At 37.6% G+C, this 21,391-nt stretch overlaps 1 protein-coding gene across 4 annotated transcripts in view; it reads left to right on the plus strand.

Moving 5' to 3' along the window:
- TMEM67 (transmembrane protein 67) overlaps positions 1–17,318 on the plus strand; it is a 56,914-nt gene extending 39,596 nt beyond the window's left edge. For 3 of the 4 annotated variants that reach the window (XM_058564606.1, XM_058564607.1, XM_058564608.1), the window contains 9 exons: positions 59–198; positions 1,774–1,914; positions 6,670–6,750; positions 7,242–7,358; positions 10,616–10,732; positions 10,839–10,943; positions 11,500–11,602; positions 14,480–14,622; positions 15,826–17,318. In XM_058564606.1, coding sequence (XP_058420589.1) covers positions 59–198; positions 1,774–1,914; positions 6,670–6,750; positions 7,242–7,358; positions 10,616–10,732; positions 10,839–10,943; positions 11,500–11,602; positions 14,480–14,622; positions 15,826–15,906 — 1,028 coding nt within the window. In that variant the 3' untranslated portion in view covers positions 15,907–17,318. The remainder of the gene's footprint in view (positions 1–58; positions 199–1,773; positions 1,915–6,669; positions 6,751–7,241; positions 7,359–10,615; positions 10,733–10,838; positions 10,944–11,499; positions 11,603–14,479; positions 14,623–15,825) is intronic. The other variant, XR_009223265.1, reaches the window with a different exon arrangement.
- The last annotated feature ends 4,073 nt before the right edge of the window (positions 17,319–21,391 follow it).

Raw genomic sequence — 21,391 nt, forward strand, 5'->3', positions numbered from 1 at the left:
CTACCCTTGCAGAGTGAAGAAGATGAAACTCTTTTACTCATTTTATCTCCCTGACCAGGTGAGGGTGGTGTTCGGAGTGCTACCGTGCCCGTGAGCATATGGAGAACGTATTTTGTAGCAAATGAATGGAATGAAATTCAGACTGTGAGAAAAATTAATCCCCTCTTTCAAGTACTTACTGTCCTCTTCCTTTTGGAGGTATAAACTGTTTGACGTAATTCTATGCAATTTATGGGTACTCATAAATATTAATTTAATATTTCATGTTTTCATGTCAGTGGAAGAGTTTTCTAAAGGTTAAAATATTGTTATCAACCCATTAAAAAGGAATGGCTTTTTTAAAATCATGGTAAAATACACATAATATGAAATTTAGCATCTTAACCATTTTTAAGTATACAGGTTAGTAGTTTAAGTACACACACATTGTTGTGCAACCAATCTCTAGAACTCTTTTCATCTTGCAGAACTGAAACCCATTAAACAACTCCCCATTTTCCCCTCTCCTCAGCACCTGGCAACCACCATTCTACTTTCTGTCTCTTTGAATTTGACTACACTAGGTAAGGAGTGGCTCTTAAACCACTGGTTTGTAGCAGAATCCCCTGGGAAGCTTTTGCAAAATACCTATGCCTTACCTCACCCCTAGAGATTATGTTTGATTCAGTAGCTCTGAAGTAACCCCAGGTATCTGTATTTTGAAAAAACTCTCTCCCTCCATGATTCGTATTCTCACTCCTGTATTACACCCACTATTATAAGGTTGAAATTTTCCAAAAAATTATCATTGAACACCTACTGTGGACTGTTTTCTGTGTTAAGAGCTGGGGCTACAGCTGAACAAGATACAGTGAATGGGTACATGCTTATGATCCCTTGCAGTTATTTCATGGATCTGACTGGAATTGTTGAAGTATTCAGTACTGAGTATGAGACTGAAATATGGAAACCATTTATATGGGTAACAGGTTTTCTCAGGAATTAGCAGCTTAAATAAGATATGAATTATTAACTCTTATGTCTATCTGCCTTCCTTCCTTTTTCCTTCTTTCCCTCCTTTTTCCTTCCTTTCCTTTTTCAAAGTTAGAAGAATGTGTGTGTCCCTAGGACATATGAACAATATCTCAAAAATTCATTTATAGCAGTGTTTTTTAAAGCTTTAAAAGGTGTACATGAGAAAGAAGTTTTATAGTAAAGTAAGTTTGGAAAACACTGGATTCAATAAAGTCATGTAGAATTCCTCTGCCATAAAACTTCCCAGAGCGTTTATTCTATGAGGATGGAAGGCATGAAGTGAGCATAATATACTAACACAACTTATTTAACCGTGGCTTCCTTTTTTTCAAAGAAGGTATCTTCCTCAAAAGATATTTTGGAAAATGCTGTTTCAAAGTATAAAAAGTATTTTGCATAGTGCCTGGCATATGTTAAAAACTTACGAAATGCTGGTTGTTCATTGGTAGTTTACTGAAGAAAGTTTTATTCTTTTGGCAGAAATTTTTGAGCTTTGTTAGTGTATATGATGATAAAGTTATATTTGGCCCTTAGTCGTATTGAAGAGAATACCAAATGAACTAACTAAATATTTTGTATTAAATACTTTGTATTTAATGTACTGGATAATTATTTTTATCTAGATTTTCTACTGTTTGTACAAACTTGAATATTTTAGTTTTTCAAGATAAGTAGTAGGGAGGAGTGTCTCATTTCCAGACTGGAAGAGTTTTCTTTATCCATGTTTGTTTAAATTATTATTTTTCCTTTTTACTCCAGGTTGTGGGATTCAAGAACTTAGCATTAATGGACTCATCATCTAGTCTTTCCAGAAGCCCAGCTAGCTACATCGCTCCTTATAGCCGCATTTTGAGATATGCGGTGTCTACTGCTCTTTGGCTAGTCATTGGAATTATACAGGTAACAAGAGATTATATCATGCTTAAGCAGCATTGCCTCACACATAGCTAAGTGTGCCTCTTAAGCAACATGTGTTTATAACTGTTTACATACTCATTATCCTCAAATATTGACCATGTCCTGATTTTTATAGCAGAAAAAAGGTGACAACAAGAAAAATAATAATAATAATAGCTGGGGCCAGCCCCGTGGCTCAGCGGTTGGGTGCGCACGCTCCGCTGCTGGCGGCCTGGGTTCGGATCCCGGGCGCACATGGACGCACCGCTGCTCCGGCCATGCTGAGGCCGCGTCCCACATACAGCAACTAGAGGGATGTGCGGCTATGACATACAACAATCTGCTGGGGCTTTGGGGGGAAAAATAAAAAAATAAATAAAATCTTTAAAAAAAAAAAAATAATAATAATAATAATAGCTGTTAGCTAATTCTTATGTAGTGTTATAACCCAGGCACTGTGTTAATTAATTGCATTATACATATTAACTTGCTTAGTCTTTATAGTAGCCCTCAGAGATAGGTTCTATTAGTATCCTTATTTTACAGACGAGGACCCTGAGGCACAGAAGGGTTAAATAGTTGCCTTAAGTCATGCAGTTAGAGATTGGCAGAATTGGAATTTGAACCCAGGCAGTCTGATTTCAGAGCTCCTGTCTTAGCAGGAGTGGGGCCCTGCAGGCTCATTCACAGGCTGCAGCTTTCTAGTCATAAGGTGGACTCCTTGTTTGCTTTATGTGTCACTATAGGGACGGCAAAGTTACCCTTGATATTTTCTCTTTTGAAATGTAGCTTGTTGTTTACATTTATTTATGTATCATTAAATCTCCCTCAAATTGCCAGTACCCTTGTGAAATTTTCTTTGAAATATTTATTGGCGAAGCTGAAACTAAAAATAAATCTTCTCAGCCTCAGGTCCTGTGGCTCTAAAAGAGGATCTCTTCTATGCTTACTTTCCTTATCTTCTTAAAACTTGAAAAACAAAACAAAACAAAAGAATGAAAGGGAGAGAAGAAAGAATCAGCAGCTAAAACACTTAACTCTAATACCTGCGCTTCTTTCTCTTGTTTCCAGACACTCCTGTTAATGGAAAGAGCCTTTCTGTTTGATTAAAAATTCCTTTAGCTTTTAAATAAACAAATGAAGAGGGGACCTCTAGAAAGACCAGGTTAAACCTCTATAGCCTGGCAAACAAATATCTGCCTAAAAAAGCCTATTTTTAAAGATCTTCTGGGATTGAAATCCCAAAATTCCTACAGAATTGGATCTAGGTGGCATTCTGTAACCTGAGAATAGACTCTTTAAATTTGCATTTATTTTAAATTGGTGAGACTTGTTCAAACTTGAGGCTACAGGGACCTAGCTAGTGAGGGATAGTTTGACAATCAGAAAAGAAGGAGAAATGGAAATTAGAATTTGAAGTAAGATAGGATCAAAAGAGTATGGGGTTTGATGTTTATCATCAGTATATAATAGTAAGAAAATATCTTATTTTGTACATACACCAGTATGTTTTTATGAATAGATAGGATTCATTTGGATGTAGAGAATTTAAAGGAATACCATCTGAAGCTTTTCATATTTGGTCAAGTACGACAAAAAAAATAGTGGCTGAAATAAAAGAGAACTTGATCTCCCCCATGAGAAAGGAGAGCAGAGGTCAGTGATGCAGGCCAGCATGGCGGCTGCTGTCAGGACCCAGGCCTGTTGTTCTTCTCTGTACTCAGGACTCCTGTCTCTAAGGTCACCTCATGGTCCATAATGGCTGACGGAGCTGAAGAGGGAGTCGGGGGAGAAAAGCTCACCCTCTCTTCTTTAAGAGCCTTTTCGGAAGTGCCTTTCAGCCTCTCCTTAGCCGGAACTTAGTCACACAGCCACACTTGGCTGCACTGGCATCTTTCAGCTGGGCAGCAGTGCACCCACTCAAAGGAGGGGTCTGTCACTAAGGAGAAAGGGGAAAGGATTGTTGGGGCAGCAACTAGCCATCTTGTTATCAAAACAAAGTGAGTTCTCCTCCTGGCGAGTTAATATCAGAGCCTCCAGCATAAGTAGTTGTTACACAAAGTAGAGTTTATTTGCAGCACGTAGGAGACCTCACAGAATCATTTCCAAAGTCGTGGCTCCCGGTACAGAGGGAGGCAGATGTCTTTTATTTCGGTGGGGAATAAATATTTAAGGGGGAAGTTTTGTCATCACATATAGAAGTAGGTGTTAGCTTGCGCAGGTGCAGTCTGAAAACATGCTGTCACGTACATCACATGTTATGCTAATAAGGCCTAGGCTTCTCCTATGGTGGAGATTTTACTACTGAGATGAGGTAAAGGGCATCTTTTGGTCATCTCCGGGCTGTCTGCGCAAGCGCTGCCCTTGCAGTGGGGCTCCATCTGGTTCAGGCCGGTTGATGCTAGTATTTCTTTCCAGCATAGCTCTGAAAAACAACCTTGAGGTGTTAAACACTTAAATTTCCTTCGAGCTGCTTAGGGCGTACCCTGGTGACAATCTCAGGCACCACCATCTAACCTTGTTCTTTGTTTCTCACTATCATTCTGGTAGGAAACTACTTCTCTCAATGGTCACATTCTAAGGTTATCAGTGTTTATTACTCAAATATCCTTAAGTGTTCCTTTAATAACCTGTTCTAGTTCCATAAATTTGTCTATACAAACTCTTCTTCATTCTTACAATGTTAAGCTCTATTGTTCGCTCCTTTTATTTCCCTAAACCCACCTTCAACTTTTAAGTGGTATCCTTTAATTTTTAAACTTTGAATGTTGCTGTTTTTCATGTCCTTTATAGGGTTTTAAAGAATATGTACGTAGATGTTTAGGAGAGTGTTTTCAATAATCAGCTGCTGTAGATTCATTTACTTGTTCATTCACATATCTGAGTACATTTTATGTACTAGGCACTGTGCTGAGCTCAAGGATATGCTATAACAGGAACAAGTTACAGATTGTGACAAGTGCTGTGAAGGGCATCAGCAGAGAGACGAGATAGCGAGTCAATGGAGGTGAGGGGAATGGAAGTCAGGAATGAGGGACTGTGGGGACAGCTTTAAATTGGGTGGTTAGGACATGGTATCTTTCTCTGAAGCATATCTAAGGTCTACAATGTAAACTTTTCTCTTTTGATTTATAAAATGTCCCTTTGAGGGCTGGCCCCGTGCCTTAGCGGTTAAGTGCGCATGCTCCGCTCCCGGCCGCCCGGGTTCAGATCCCACGGCGCGCACCGATGTGCCACTTCTCCGGCCATGCTGAGGCCGCGTCCCACATACAGCACCTAGAAGGAAGTGCAACTATGACATACAACTATCTACTGGGGCTTTGGGGGAAAAAAAAAGAGGAGGATTGGCAATAGATGTTAGCTCAGAGCCGGTCTTCCTCAGCAAAAAGAGGAGGATTAGCACGGATGTTAGCTCAGAGCTGATCTTCCTCACAAAAAATAAAATATCCCTTTGTAGTACTGTAATTAAATCTATCTAAGAAAACACTTGAAACCATTCCATTTGAATATTTAACACATGTGTAATTGAAATAGAATACTTGATATATGCTTTTTATGTGCTACTTTGTCAGAGAAGATTAATTTGAAAAAACAGCAACTTCTCTAATGGCTTTTGGAATTTGGGAGATGGGCAGAATTGCAGAACCAGACATAAATCTGGCACTAATACATTGGTATTCTTTTTTTTTTTTCTTTTGACGAAGATCCGCCCTGAGCTAACATCTGCCAATCCTCCTCTTTTTTTTTTTTTTTGCTGAGGAAGACTGGCCCTGGGCTAACATCCATGCCCATCTTCCTCCACTTTATATGGGACGCCACCACAGCACGGCTTGCCAAGCGGTGTGTCAGTGCACACCTGGGATCCGAACCAGCGAACCCCGGGCCGAGGCAGCAGAGCGCACGCACTTAACCACTTGCGCCACCGGGCCGGCCCCCATTGGTTTATTCTAAATTTTTTGTGTGTGTGAGGAAGATCAGCCCTGAGCTAACATCCATGCCAATCCTCCTCTTTTTGCTGAGGAAGACTGGCCCTGGGCTAACATCTGTGCCCATCTTCCTCCACTTTATATGGGATGCCGCCACAGCATGGCCTGACAAGCGGTGCGTTGGTGCATGCCCGGGATCTGAACCCAGGCCACCAGCAGCAGAGCGCGTGCACTCAACCGCTACGCCACCAGGCCGGCCCCTACATAGGAGTTGTGTGTGTGTGTGTGTGTGTGTGTGTGTGTGAGAGTGTGAGAGGAAGATCAGCCCTAAGCTAACATCCATGCCAATCTTGCTCTTTTTTTGCTGAAGAAGACTGGCCCTGGGCTAACATCAGTGCCCATCTTCCTCCACTTTTTTTTATATGGGACTCCGCTACAGCATGGCCTGACAAGCGGTGCATCTGTGTGCGCCTGGGATCCAAACCCGGGCCGCCAACAGCGAAGCGTGAGCACTTAACTGCTATGCCACGGGGCCGGCCCCTATTCTAAATTTTTTAAAGCTCTTTCTTCCTTCATGTTTGTCCTATCTTGTTTTAATGACACAGAAAAATTTTTAAAACTCAAAATAAGCTCCCTCAATGAATCTTAACACAATTCCAAAACCTTCTTCCTTTGACAGAAGAATCAGAAATGATAAGTAGGATTTTATCCCACAGTAATTAGAGGCCACTGTGCTCAAAAAAAAACCTTCTTTTTAAGATACTACACTGTGGCTATAAAAGAAAATTAAATCCTAAAAGCTAATAAGCATGAACTTGGCTTAATGTTTCAGATCATGTTTTTTGCTGTCTTTTATGAGAGATTTATAGAAGATAAAATTCGACAGTTTGTTGATTTATGCTGTATGAGCAATGTAAGTACTTTCTGACTTTATCTTGCAACTGCTATTTTTCCCGTTTTTAAAGGTCATGAGTACATTAAGAGAGGCTTTAAAAGTGATTTGGTATGATTGGATTTTTAGCCTAATTTCCACTGGTTGTTAATTCCAGAAAGTTACAATGAGTTACAAGTTAATATTTACTGCCTTAGTTTTTTCTTCTTTATTTGCAGTTTCTTAATTATGACTTCCTTATGCCACCAAATAGTTCACTCAGCCCAGACTCCCTGAATAGTTTTTATATGTCAACCCTGTTTCTTCCTTTCTTGGAAAATATCTTCAATCTCTTTTCCATCTACTTTTTTTTAGTAACCTCATTATCCTTTATTACCTTATTATTTTCTTTATATATTTTCCAAGACATCAACCCTTATTATTTTGAGAAAGGAAGCAATTTTAATTAAAACTTAATTTTTGTTGTTTTATAGATGAGTTGCTAATTGCTCCTTCTTCCTCTGTTTTTATAGATATCAGTGTTTCTGTTATCCCACAAATGTTTTGGATATTACATTCATGGTAGATCAGTACATGGGCATGCAGATACTAATATGGAAGAAATGAATATGAATCTTAAAAGAGAAGCGGTATGAATGTATTTTACATCTTTTTGTTTTTAAGTTGAGAGATGGGTTCTCTTTTTTTAGATATCTAGGATTTGTAGTAATATTTTAAAAAAATCCTCATTGATTACTTTTGCAAGTTGCTAGAGTACCAACTCATTACCTTGAATATTGGTAAAGGGAAAGAAGCAAATTTCATCCTGCAGTTCCTATATGAACTGTATTTCAGAGTAATCAATTTATGAGGGGAAGGTCTTCCTTATAGAAGAAAGTAAAAGGAATTCTAAGTTAGAAAATCACTATTTTGTAATGACTAATAGATTAATGCATATAGGCTGTAATTATCAGTGGATGCTAAAACAATTAAGTGAAGTTTGACAGGGCACTTTGTCATGAGGAACCAGGCTGACATAATCTGAACACACAGGCTTAATCTTACTACAAGTAAAAATTAGGAAAACTGACATTATGCACGTCCTGTGATGACTCAGTAGGAAGTCCATAACATCACCCATGACATATTCTTGCCTGAGAAAACCTGCATATAATCAAGCCTCTAGATCTAACCACCAATTTACAGGAAATAGAGGGGATAGAGGGACAAATTAAATAATACCACAGGAGCAATCAGCCAGGTCCACAGTGTCCCATGGGACAAATGACCCAGTGTCTCCCACAAGTCAGAGGCGTGAACAGAAAAGGAGGGGTGGGGGTGAGGGTGAAGAACTGTTAGATAGTGAGAGAGGTTTAAGAAACCAAACAAGCAAAGACAATGTGTAGACTTTGTTTGGATCCTGATGCAAACAAACCAACTATAAAAAAACCTTTGGAAAAAATCTGGGAGATTTAATGGGCTAAAAATTATATAATATTAAGAAAGATTAATTTTGTTAGGTGTGAAAATGGCATGATTTTTTTTAAGATCTTATTAGTTAGAGATACACACAAAAGTATTTACAGCTGAAATGACATGTTATCTGGGGTTTGCTTTAAAAGAAAAAAGAAAAGTTAGGATAGACGAAACAAAATTGGTAAAATGTTGGTAATTGTTGAAGTTGGGTGATGGGTGGATTAGTATTCTCTATTATGTACATTAGAAAACTTCCATAAGAAAATTTAAAAAGAAAAATATATACTTAAGAGGAAAAACCAAGAGGATTTGTTGATTAAGGGACTATGCCTGTGACTTGTAAGAATTTAATGCATGATAACAGCCTCTCAGAGAAGAATGATTTACTTAATACATTGAACTGGATCAGTTGGTTAGCTATTAGAAATTACACCTGGATTGAAAAGTTAAGTGTAAAAAAAACTATAAAAACCTAGAAAAGAATATTTCGGATTGAGAGTTGACATTCTAAGCATAAAACGTACAAAGCATCAAAAAGGGAATCTTAATTGATTTTACTTTATTAGTATAGAATGTTTACATATCCAACAATTATATAAATAAAATACATAGTGAATTAGGGTAAAATTCTCGTAGTTAATATGAAAAAGATATTGATAACAATATTGAAAGTCATACAAATGAGTAAGCACACGCTAAGTTAAAACCTCAATGGAAAAATGACATAAAGATTTTTAAATATACGTAAATAAGAGGCTGGCCCAGTGGCGTAGTGGTTAAGTTCTGGTGCTCTGCTTTGGCGGCCCAGGGTTTGTAAGTTTGGATCCTGGGCTCGGACCTACACATCACACCAATCATCGAGCCATGCTGTGGTGGTGTCCCACATACAAAATAGAGGAAGATTGGCACAGATGTTGGCTCAGCGACAATCTTTCTCAATCAAAAAGAGGAAGATTGCCAACAGATGTTAGCTCAGGGCCAATCTTCCTCACCTAAAAAAAAAAAATTACATAAATAAGAAACAGAAGAGACTAGTAAACCTCTAAAAAATGTTTAACTCATAAATAATGAAAGAAATGAATGTAAAAATAACACTTTTGCTCTCTTCAAATTAGCAAACTTTTTTAAAAACTAATACTTAATAGCATCAAGGACACAGTAAATGGGCACCCATAAAACTGCTGGTCTTAGGAGAAATTTTTACAAACCTTCTGGAAAGCATTTGGCAGTACATACCAAGAGCTTTTTATGAGTTCATTATCTCTGACTTTGATTCTGTGAATCTAAGGAAATAATTAGTAATGTGAATAGCTAATCAGGTTCAGGATCTTCATCACAGGGATTATCTATAAGAGCAAAAACATGCAAAAATGAGAGAATATTAATTGGTTTATACAGTGAAATCTTAGGTAGACATTAAAAGTCATGTTTTTAGAATATTTGATAACATGGAGAGTTGTTCAGTATATAATGTTAATTGAAAAAGAAATTGGTGTGATCCCAATTTTCTGCCATCTATATGTATATGCCTAGACAACGAACTGGAAATGAAATACTTTATAAACCTGTATCTCTTGATGTTGATATTATAGGTAATTTTTTTTCCTTTTGTTTTTTTACCTCTGTATATTTCATAAATTCTCTGCAGTAGCATGTACTTTTTTAATCAGGGAAAAAAAAGGTTTTTTTTTTAATAGAGAAATTCACTACACGTAGACTTCCTTTAAGTCAGTAGAATAACCAAATGTTACCTTATGTTTGCAGATTAGGTTTAGACAAAGAAGGAGAACGTTAAGCTCTGGAGTAGGCAAATAAAGGCAAGAGAACAGAGTCAAGAACTTGAGCTGAACCTTGAAGCACCAATGGGAATTAGCTAGGTGGGGTGGGGCAAAATGTTACCTGTTATGGTTTTCGGGATTCACGTCACGTCAGGGAGGCCTGAAATGGATATCTGGTCCATGACACCAGCTGTTCGGTCATGTATCACTACCTTTTGGAATTAATTAGGAAGCATTTTAAAAGTATTTAGAAAACAAAAAAGACCATTTATAAAAGTAGTTAATTCCAAGACTAGACTTTTTGGTATGCATTAAAGAGCAGTAAAGTTAATTGTGAAAAAAAGCTGAATATCCAATACTCAATGAACTTAGTATGAGATTTTTTTTTTTAAAAGTAGGGCAGAGTAAAGGAGATGATATAAAGAGCTCCCAGGGAGTATGACAAAACAGAAATGAGGAAAACCTGGAGGGGAGTGGGAACCTGGGGTAATGTTAGAATCTCTTTATCTCTGAGATAGTTCCAGTAAAATTTCAACTGACTTCCAAATCTTGTAATGTGTGATACCAACTAGGAGAAAAATGTTGTATTTTCTTTTTGAGATAGGCAAAATTTTCATAATCTTGATCTTAATTTAAATCTTTTAACTTTTCAGGAAAGTTTATGTAGCCAGAGAGGTTTAGTACCAAACACGGATGGTCAGACTTTTCAGATTGCGATTTCTAGCCAGATGAGACAACACTATGACAGAATTCATGAGACACTAACGAGGGTTTGTATAAAGTACTATTCAGATATATTTTGCCAATATTTCATATTATTTAAATAACAAGAACATAAGGCATGTTGCATTTATCCTTGTCTCTTTTTCACATTAGAAAAATGGCCCTGCTAGACTATTGAGTTCATCAGCAAGTACTTTTGAGCAGAGTATAAAAGCGTATCATATTATGAATAAATTTCTTGGCTCTTTCATCGATCATGTATGTATGTCAGCATTTATATTTAATCTAGAGTCAGATGCAGTTTTTAAAAAGTTAACCAGGAGTATCAATTATTTCTTCAGTCAGCCAAGTTGATGGGTTTAGAGTCTTCGCCCCCTTTTTTTTTGGCTGTCAAAATTAATACTGTAGCTTAGGGATAGAGTTAGATTATGTAAAAGTAAAATGAGATTTTACATGTCTATTAGCATAATAATGATTACCTTAAAATATGTCTGTACTGAAATTTTGTTATCAGAATGTTACTGTATTATTCATTATAGAAATATGTTGTGCTGTGGTTGTATTCCTGAAAAGCTTGTTCAGAAATGGATTTTCAGTCTACCTAGCCCTGAATACTACTACGGGTATTTAAAATTTAAAACATTCTTGAAGAGAATTTTGTTATAAAGCCCAGTGTAGTAAATTCAGTCCTTTTGAAGAACAGATTTTCTTGGTGTACTATTCATTTTTCATTTTCTCTCCTGCTGATTTTATAAAAATTGGGAAGCATTTACTTCACTGTTGTTTTTGAAATGACTCTGGCTTTTTATTTCAGGTTCATAAGGAAATGGACTACTTTATAAAAGATAAATTGCTTCTTGAAAGAATTCTTGGCATGGAATTCATGGAACCAATGGAAAAAAGCATCTTTTACAATGGTATCCTACAAATGCCTTTGTTGAACTTGATTACTGTTTTCAAAGGTTGAGAAAAAGTGCTTATTGTGTTATTAATTTTCTTTTGATTTTATAATTTTATATAAAAACAAAGGAAACATAATGGACTTACCTTCATAGAATTATAGTAGTTTTCTGTGTTCCATTTCATTGTGTCATGTAGCAAGAAAAAAATATATAAAAGATAATTATTCTACAAGAAAGTAAAACAGCTGAATTTTGAAATCAATGATATGCATAGAAGAGATTGTAAAACAAATACATAAAATTTAGATTTTATTGGAATGTTCATTCAGTGGCAACCTTATGAAACACTTAAGGATAACACTTGTAATTAATTTTTAACATTTAATTTTTCATTTTATCTAAATTCTTAAAAACTGCAGATATCTGTGACAGGAATAGTAACTAAACCTGGGTTCTTATCATTAAAAAAGTAGTATATTTGCCACTTTAAATGTGATGATAGCCTCTTGTATGGCTTGGTAAAAATGGAAACGGTATGACCAATGTCCTGGCCTAGATATCAGTTACCCTGTGTTACTGAGTTGGCCAGTCCTGGGATACACACACCAATGGTCCCTCCCTTGAGCATCTTCTTTATTAGACTGTGGAAGGTAGGCATGTGAATAGGCAAGTGGAGTGAGGCTGGGATAGAAGTCTGTGCAGACACAGGTTACACTGGGTATAGAAAGGAAAGTAGAAAATCTAACCAGACACAGGGTGAAGCCAGAGAGGCAACATGGAGAAATTTGAACTGGGTCTTAAAAATAAGTTGCTGTTGTCAAACAGGAGGGTCAAGGGAAGAGAGGCAAAGAGATTGGTGCAGAGCGGGGAAGGGCGTGACGCGCTCGTGAACTTGATGATTGGAGCCTGGCTTGAGGCGGGGCAGTGGCAGAGAGTGCATGGGAGATAAGGAGGGCAGAGACCAAATCCCAGAGGCCTTGTCTGACACCCTAAGGAGTTTTGCTTTATCCTATAGAGCAGTTTTTTCCAAAAAAAATGTTTTTAAATTTTTGTCCCACAGAGGTGTGGAGGCTGATCCATGGAGATTTGAGAAGAAAATATTAAAATGTCTTTTTGTGTATTTGCAATTCCATCATTCTTAATTTATATTTTTAAAAATTTATAATATATAGTAGTAAATAATAAAATATGCCTGTTGTGGGATGCATCCTCAACATTTTATTCTGATAGGGATACGTGATCAAAACAATTTGGAAACCACTGCTGATGAACATGGATGTCATGAAAAAGTCCTAAGCAGATCTGATTTGTAAATTGGAAGAGCTGCTCTGGCAGTAGTGAGTAGGTTGAGTTAAAGAGATGCAAGTCTATAATAATGTAGCTCAGTTATTAAGAATGTAGCTTTCAAAGTCTTCTGGTCTTGGATTCAAAATCTGACTCTGCTAATTTTGTGAACTTCAGAAAGTTGTTTACCCTTTCTAAACTTTAATGCTCTCTCTGTAAAATTAAGTATAACCCTCTAAAGATTGTTTTGTTTATACATGTGTTACCATGTATAAAGAACCAGTTATGTACCAGTACCTGATATGGGTAGGCACCCAGTAAAGTGATGATGTTACTGTTTCTAATAATAATACAATCATCATCTTCATCTTTATTGGGAGTGGATGAGAATATGAGCTGAGGCAGTACTGATGATGGGGATAAAGAAGAAAGGATTGCTAGAGATGTTAAGGAAAAAAAGAGGTAGGAGAGAAAAAGTAGTCAAAAATTATCCAGAATCCCAGCTTGTGTGACTAGGTGGTTGGTGGTGGTACCTTTTACTAAGACAGGGAGTGCAGATGGAGGACCAGGTTGTGAGGGAAAGGGGATGAATTTAGTTTTGAATATGTTGTCTTGAAATACCTCTGGGACATCTAGGAAGAGATGTCCAGTAAAGCATTAAATGTAAGGGGCTGGATCTTAGGAGAAAGTCAAGGCACACAGTATTAAGCCGAGGAGTCTCATCAAATGAGGTCGTTGCTGGAGCAATGGCAGTGAAAGATCACCCAGGAAGAGCATATAGAGCAGGCTTGTTTATTTAAGTAGATATACGAGTATAGTATATATACAGAAGTGTGTATTTTATAAGGATATAGCTTAAAGGTCAGTGAATTGTCACAAACTGAGTATATCCGTCTAACTAGCACACTGATCAAAAAAGAATATTACCAGCATGCCAGACGTCCCCTTGTATAAAACGAATTCCTAACTGGGTCCCTATGGGCGGCTTCACTGGTTCTCTGGACCTCCCTGAAGTTGTGTGCAAGATTCGGATATGTGTATTTTTGTTCCCCTCCGATGAAGGGGTCTCTAGCTTTCATCAGAATCTTAAAAGAGTGTTCACATCCCAAAAAGGATGAACCCCTCCTTGTGGAGTGAGAAGAGAAGAGGTCTCAGAGCAGAGCCCTAGGGAGCTATTGGAGACACAAATTATAGCACACTAGGTACTGTTCTAGTCCTTGCTGGTTTTGTTTTGCTTTTTTAACTTACTTTGTCTTAGAGAATCTTTCTAAGATTCTTTACCCTTTAGTTGTATAAACAAATAAAGGCTATTCATCACCTGGTATTTGAAAGGTATTGACTGTATACTTGCAGTGCTAGAGACTACCAATCCTTGATGTGAATGTTAAAACCGCTTTTTATGAGCAGAGTTCCTTGACTAACCTTTTAGATTAGCAAATTTCAATACCTTTCATTTATTTCTTTATAAGCCATGAAGTATTATAATAGTAACTCATTTCTATTATGCTGTTTTTAAATATCCAAATTTTATCACCAGAAATTTGTCACAGGTTTATTCTGTTTTCAAATTTCTAATTTATAGCTTAAAAATTGCTTTTTTTTTAATAGATGAAGGTTATTCTTTCAGCAGTGTTCTGTATTATGGAAATGAAGCCACTCTTCTTATTTATGACCTGCTGTTCTTCTGTGTTGTGGATTTGGCTTGCCAGAATTTTATTTTAGCAGCCTTCCTTACATACCTACAACAAGAGGTAAATTTTAAAATTTTTTCTGGGTTTCTTTTAAAAGAAATATGTTGGAAGCAGATATTTATTTTTATAGCTGAGAGTAACAATGTCTGCTTTCATTAGGAATTTGTAAAGGTTTAGAATATGATTAACCCCACCAAAAAAAAAAAGGAATAACATTTCAACCAACCTCATTATACACTCTCCTTCAGGGTCAGTGAAATACTGGGGTCCTGAGTTGGGCATAAGTTGCTTGAGAAAACGTGAAAGGAATCCAGTAGGAAGAGACTTCGATTGCCGATCTCCTAGATGCCAGAAGTGAACAGTAATAGAGGCCCATTCACCCTCTGCCCCAGATATTAACGCTGCATAAGGGCAGGCACTGGAGATCTAGCTCAGGGCTCAGCCACTTCAACTTGCAACTCACACATTCCCTACCAGTGTGGGCAAAACAACTACCTGGATGGGTGTGGAGCCTGAAATGGAGATTTCAAGAAATGACAAATTTGTTCTGGAAATGTTGTTATTACTATCACCCAAATATTTCCCACTATGTAAAGGAAGTATATAAGTTAGTAAGATATAGTTTATTAGTCCTTGATAGAAATCTAGAATTATGAACAAATTCTATCCCTACCAGTTCTTTTGATGTTTCCATAGCTTTTAGAGCTAGAGGAAATTTGCCTTACCAGATACTTAAAAGTGCATTGCTGTGAACATGAGAGGATTTGTATTATTAATTTATAAAAATATATTCTAGGGGCCGGCCCGGTGGCGCAAGCAGTTAAGTGCACGCGCTCCACTGCAGCGGCCCGGGGTTCGCTGGTTCGGATCCCGGGCGCGCACCGACACACCGCTTGTCAAGCCATGCTGTGGCAGCGTCCCATATAAAGTGGAGGAAGATGGGCATGGATGTTAGCCCAGGGCCAGTCTTCCTCAGCAAAAAGAGGAGGATTGGCAGATGTTAGCTCAGGGCCGATCTTCCTCACAAAATAAAAAATATATATATGTATATATTCTAAGCAGGAACATACACTGCTTCAATATTATGAAACATGATAATAATCTTGAAATAATTTTGTATATCACCATGGAATTCAGATGTTTGATATATGAAAATAAATAGTTGAGGTGATTAACTAGTTTAATTTGGATATTTTGATGTGTGTACTTAATTTCTTCTATATATATATTTTTTATTCTGAATTGTTTTAATTTTTTTTCCAGATTTTTAGATTTATCCGTAATACAGTAGGACAGAAGAATTTGGCATCCAAAACATTGGTGGATCAAAGATTTCTGATTTAATTTATTGAATAGATAACTTAGAGACTCAATATATAATCATGGCAAAAAAAAGTCATGATTATCAGGTTAGTTTGCCATGTTTTTTTAAAACTTGTGATACAAATTATTCTATTTTTGTTTTGTAATCTACAGAAAGACTTATTTTTATAACTTGTGGAAACATAACTTGCTGTGTGAATGTATAATGTGATATAATGGAAAATATTGTTTTTCCAGTATGTATGGTATTTAATTCACCAACTCATAAATTAGATAGCAAAAAAATTTAAATGTTGCTTTCAGCATAACACTTTTTAATGATAATCAAAGCAGTCCCCGTTATTTGTCTCTGTAGATTATTTTATAAACTGGGATTTGCCTACATTTTCTCACGTTGACAAAATTATTGATTCCAAGTTCAAGCCTAGTTTTCAGTTCAGTATTTTCTTGTTTTATATATTTCATGGTTAAATAAATTGAAAAATATTTTCAAGTTTACTTAGAAATTTGAAATTGTATATTGCTTATTCAATTTGCCTCTTTTTAATTGGTCACCCTCTTTGGCAGTGGACTGATTCACTATTGGATTAATAGGCATTTCATGAAATGGTATGTATTCGTTCCTTTGTATACCTGTATTATTAGGTCAGTATACTCTTTCCATGAAGTACAGTCATGCGCCACGTAACGATGTTTCAGTCAACAACAGACTGCATATACGACGGTGTTCCCATGAGATCAGTACCATAGGGCCTAGGTGTGTAGTAGGCTGTACCATTTAAGTTTGTATAAGTACATTTTATGATGTTCCCACAACCACGAAATTGCCTAACGACGCATTTCTCAGAAGGGATCCCCATTGTTAAGCGATGCATGTCGCTTAACGTATGTTTATATCTCTAATATCATTTACATTTATTAAGCTATAATGTGTGACATTTTCCCCAATGCAGTTTTTTATACATTTTAATTACTTAACATTTTAAAAGCACTCCCAAAGATTTGCTCTTCAATTATGTTTAAAGATTGTAAATAACAAATAAACTGTAGATTGTCATGTTATTTTAACAAGGTGATTTATTGAAAGCAAACTTGGCTTCATAAGTTAGTAGGCTTGTATTTTTTTTTTAATAAGGAAAAATATTAGGATTCAAAATATAATTGGTGTAAATTCTGAGCCATGTAGCTAATAATTTTCCATGATATGATTTTTCTTCAATATACTCCTTAATAATCCTTTTCATTGTATACCATGAACTTGAAAAGCACCTTATTTCAAGTGTAACAGTTCATTAACCCTAAACCGACATTTCTTACTGCCTTCTATGTTAATACTATGTAAATACGTAAATGTAATGCTATATAAGTATTATTTATATTTCTGAATTGAAAATATAAAAGTAAAACATTTGGTGTTTCTGTTTCCTGTTTGAGTAATGTGTGTTTCATGAAATAGCACTTAGGAGTACAGCACTGTTGGGACAGGGGTCCCCAGCCATTGCCAAAGTTGAATCTTTTTACATTTCCCTGAATCTTGAGTATGACTGAGGAGAAAGAGGGAGGGCTAGTAAGTCGAGTATTTGAAACTCCACTTTCTAAGAGGTCACAGTATAGAAATGCCGTTATAGGGGCTGGCCTGGTGGCGCAGGGGTTAAGTGCTCACGCTCCGCTTTGGCGGCCCGGGGTTCACAGGTTCAGATCCTGGGCGCGCACCGACACTGCTTGTCAGGCCATGCTGTGGTGGCGTCCCATATAAAGTAGAGGACGCTGGGCAGGGGTGTTAGCCCAGGGCCCATCTTCCTCAGCGAAAAAAGGAGGATTAGCATCAGATGTTAGCTCAGAGTTGATCTTCCTCACACACACCCACAAAAAAGAAATGCCTTTATAAAAGCCACAGAGATAAATAAATGTTCCAGCATGGATTTTTTGTGTGTGTGTGAGGAAGATTGGCCCTGAGCTAACATCTGTTGCCAGTCTTCCTTTTTTTGCTGAGGAAGATTGGCTCTGAGCTAACATCTGTGCCCATCCTCCTGCATTTTTTTTGTATGTGGGATGCCCCCACAGCATGGCTTGATGAGTGCTGCATCGGTCTGCGCCCGGGATCCAAACCCACGAACCCCAGGCTGCTGAAGCAGAGCATGCAAACTTAACTACTACACCACCAGGCCGGCCCCACCAGCATGGATTTTTAAAACCACCTACTCAGAAGCATAAGAAAGAAATTCAACTCTCATTCCATATATGAGAAGTTAATATTAGTATGAGTGTTTTTAAATAGAAATTTCAAAAAATATGATTAGTTGGCTCACCTGCTGATAAAACAGAGAAAGGAAAAGACATTTAAAAAATCATTCTAAACTAGTTTTGTACAATATTATTTTTACTCTGGTTAGATACATAATAATGTGTTCGGATTTTCGTACACTGTTGACTCTTTTGTTCATATTGCCACAATTTAAATTTTGTGATCACGTGCCTAATTTCCCACTAGATCCACAATCTTTTGTATATTTCTGTTGCACAAACTCACTGTACTTTGCATCTTATATCCCTAATTTTAATGATTACTTAGAAACATTTGATAAGTCTCTTCATCATTTCATAATGAAACAAACTGTGGGTTCACCTAGAGGTTCTTTGCAAGCTGCCATGTGCTTTGTTTCCTCCTTAGAAATGCATAGGCCCCTAAAATAATTCTGCAGATCAGTCTCTCTGTTATGAGATGTTTATATTTACTTACTTCTCTGATACTGCTGTCCTAACAAACTGCCTTTTGAGAAGGCTCCGCTGCTTACCTAGATCAAGAAGCATTCAAAATGACCATAACTGTGCTTGCAAGCATGAAACATGTATTCTTTTTGTTGTCTGTAAATATTGACAAATAAAAGCTGAGAGGAAATAAATGTAAGTCGAGGAGCAGCGTGGCTTAATGGAAAATGCTCCAAATTTAGTAACAGAGGCCCTGGATTTGAGTTAGAATTTTGCCCCTGTCACTTACTAGCTTTGGGACTTTAAGTCATATGGCATCTTTGAGCTTCATTCTGCATCTCTACAATAGAAATAATTCTCGTTGCTTACTACTTGTTGTAAGGATTAATTCATTAAGATAGGCTTATAACTGAGTAAACTATGAACACTGGAATTTTTATAATTTTTAGTTTAAAATATCTGCCTCAAAATATATTTTCTATCTTGCCAATAACTTAATTCCATGATATTGAAACTCAGATTACTGATCTCAATAATGGACCAATGAAAATTCTGGGCCTCACATCTACCTCAGCCATCCCAGCCTCGCCAGGAAGAGGCCCTGGTAGATGTTACAGCTGTCGGTGAAAGGAGGCAAGAAGGAGCTGTCACCACACCATATTGTAGATGTGGTTCATGGTACAGATTAGAAAAACGGGGAAGAGAGTGGCATATTGTCTCTGGAAGGGAGAGTTTCTTTCATTTGCTCATTCATTTATACGTTCATTCAAACTTTTCAATTCAAATATTTCTACCTCTTTCCCTCCCCAGCCCCTCAGAAATATCTTAGAATTAGTAGAGGAAACAGGTATATTAACCAGTAATTACAGTGATCTGAAAAGGGCTACAGCCACCGGGGTGTGATATGGGGAAAGCTCTTAACCGTGCATCTGTGGTCATCAGAGCTTTGACCTGAGAAAAGTGGTATTTGATCTAAGATTTAAAGATAAACAAGACAAGTGCAATGAAAGCAAGGAATGATATGTGCTCTGAGATGATGCACATGGCAGTTGGGTACTATAGGTAGTTTGAATACAGAATACATGTATTGTTCATGCTTTTTAAATTTTCTGTGTGTTATGATGTGTTTTGACATCTTAAAAATTTTTTCTGGCTAGGGAGAGACTGTCCTACTGGGACTAACCAATTCCCAGAGATAGCAAAGGGCCCAGGCAGGAGCAAACCTTGGATATGCAAACTCACCAATCCAGATCCATACCCGCTGTCTGGCCTCTCCACGCCAGGTGGCACTATTCCTCTGTCTTGATTATCCCATGACCAGGTACCAGGCGACCAGGGACCACTCCTATAGCTTTGAACCCACTGTAATTATTCAAGCTAGCCAATCCTAAGCTGTTTACCCTGCTCCTGCAGAGATGCAGAAACTAACAAAGGCCATGGCCTTGGCTCTCCCCCTGCACCTGGCCCTCTGCCTCCTGCCAACACTGATGCTTCCCCATGTGGCTCTGCGTGGCGTGTGGTGCCTGTGAGTGTGGCATGCCTCCTGTTTCTAGGACCTGTGAGTATAATAACCTTTGTTTCCCTGAGCCTCTCCTGTGTCTCCTCTTGTAGCCACACCTGACTGACCACCACATAAAAGAACACAGAACAGTACATTTGGGGGTTTTGGAGGGAGATGAGGTTGGAAAGGAAAACAGGCGCCATATCATTAAAGGTTTTTACATCAAGCCACAGCGTATGGAGAGTTCAACCAAGCTACATTTACCAGCTTACCTTCAAATGAATACTTCAGTACCCCCAAAGAGTGAGTGAATGGACAGAGGGGCAAGAGGGGACCTTCTGCAGTCAAACTGCTCTGGGATAATTGATGGTCTGTGGGCTGGGAGACTGGTGCTCCCGCCCGCTATTGCCTGGCTACATGGCATGGTTCACAAGAAACTACATTGGCTGTAAAAGAGGCAGAAGAGGGTAGTGGATGAAAGCATGGACTCTGGAACCAGACTGCCTGTATTCAAGTCCTGGCTCCACCACTTACTGGCTAGGTGATTTGGGGCAAGTCACGTACCTAAATTTCCTCATCTGTAAAAGGGAATAATAGTAGCTACCCCACAGAGTTATTGGAAAGATTAAATGAGTTTGTACAGTGTAGAAGAGTGCCTGGCACATAGTAAATACCACGTTAGCTATGTAGCAGTGGTGGTGGTGGTGGTGGTCATAAGTCCCATTAATATTTAATTCTGAAAGACTCAGATTAGTCTTACCAGAGCCTGCATTAAGACCCTGTCACATTGCTGGGAGTGTCAGAAGCAGAGATAGACAAACTGCCCAACATAAAGCAATCTGGGGGCTTTAAAAAATAACTTTGCTTCTATTATAATTATTATTACAGAAGAAATGCGTGGCTGTGGCCCAAGGGTAGACAATGACCAGTGGAACAGAGACTAGACACAGATCCACAGGTGTATATGGTCACTTGATTTATGACAAGGCAGGCATGCAGTGCAGTGAGGAAAGGATGGTTTTTCAATGGTCAATTGAATGTCACAACTGAAAAAAATTAATCTTCACCCCTGCTTACACAAAAATCAATTTCAGATAAATGGTAGATGTAAATGTAAAAGGTTATATGATAATGCTTCTAGAAGGTAACATAGGAGAATCTATTCATGATTTTGGTGTAGGCCAAGATTTCTTAAACAAGACCCCAAAAAAACCAACCATAAAGAAAAACATTGGTAAGTTGGACTTTACAATTTACATGAAATTTACACTTATGTAGATTTAGATTCAATGTAAA

This window comes from Diceros bicornis, chromosome 21 (assembly GCF_020826845.1).
Source record: "Diceros bicornis minor isolate mBicDic1 chromosome 21, mDicBic1.mat.cur, whole genome shotgun sequence".
In the NCBI taxonomy this organism is placed as follows: domain Eukaryota; kingdom Metazoa; phylum Chordata; class Mammalia; order Perissodactyla; family Rhinocerotidae; genus Diceros; species Diceros bicornis.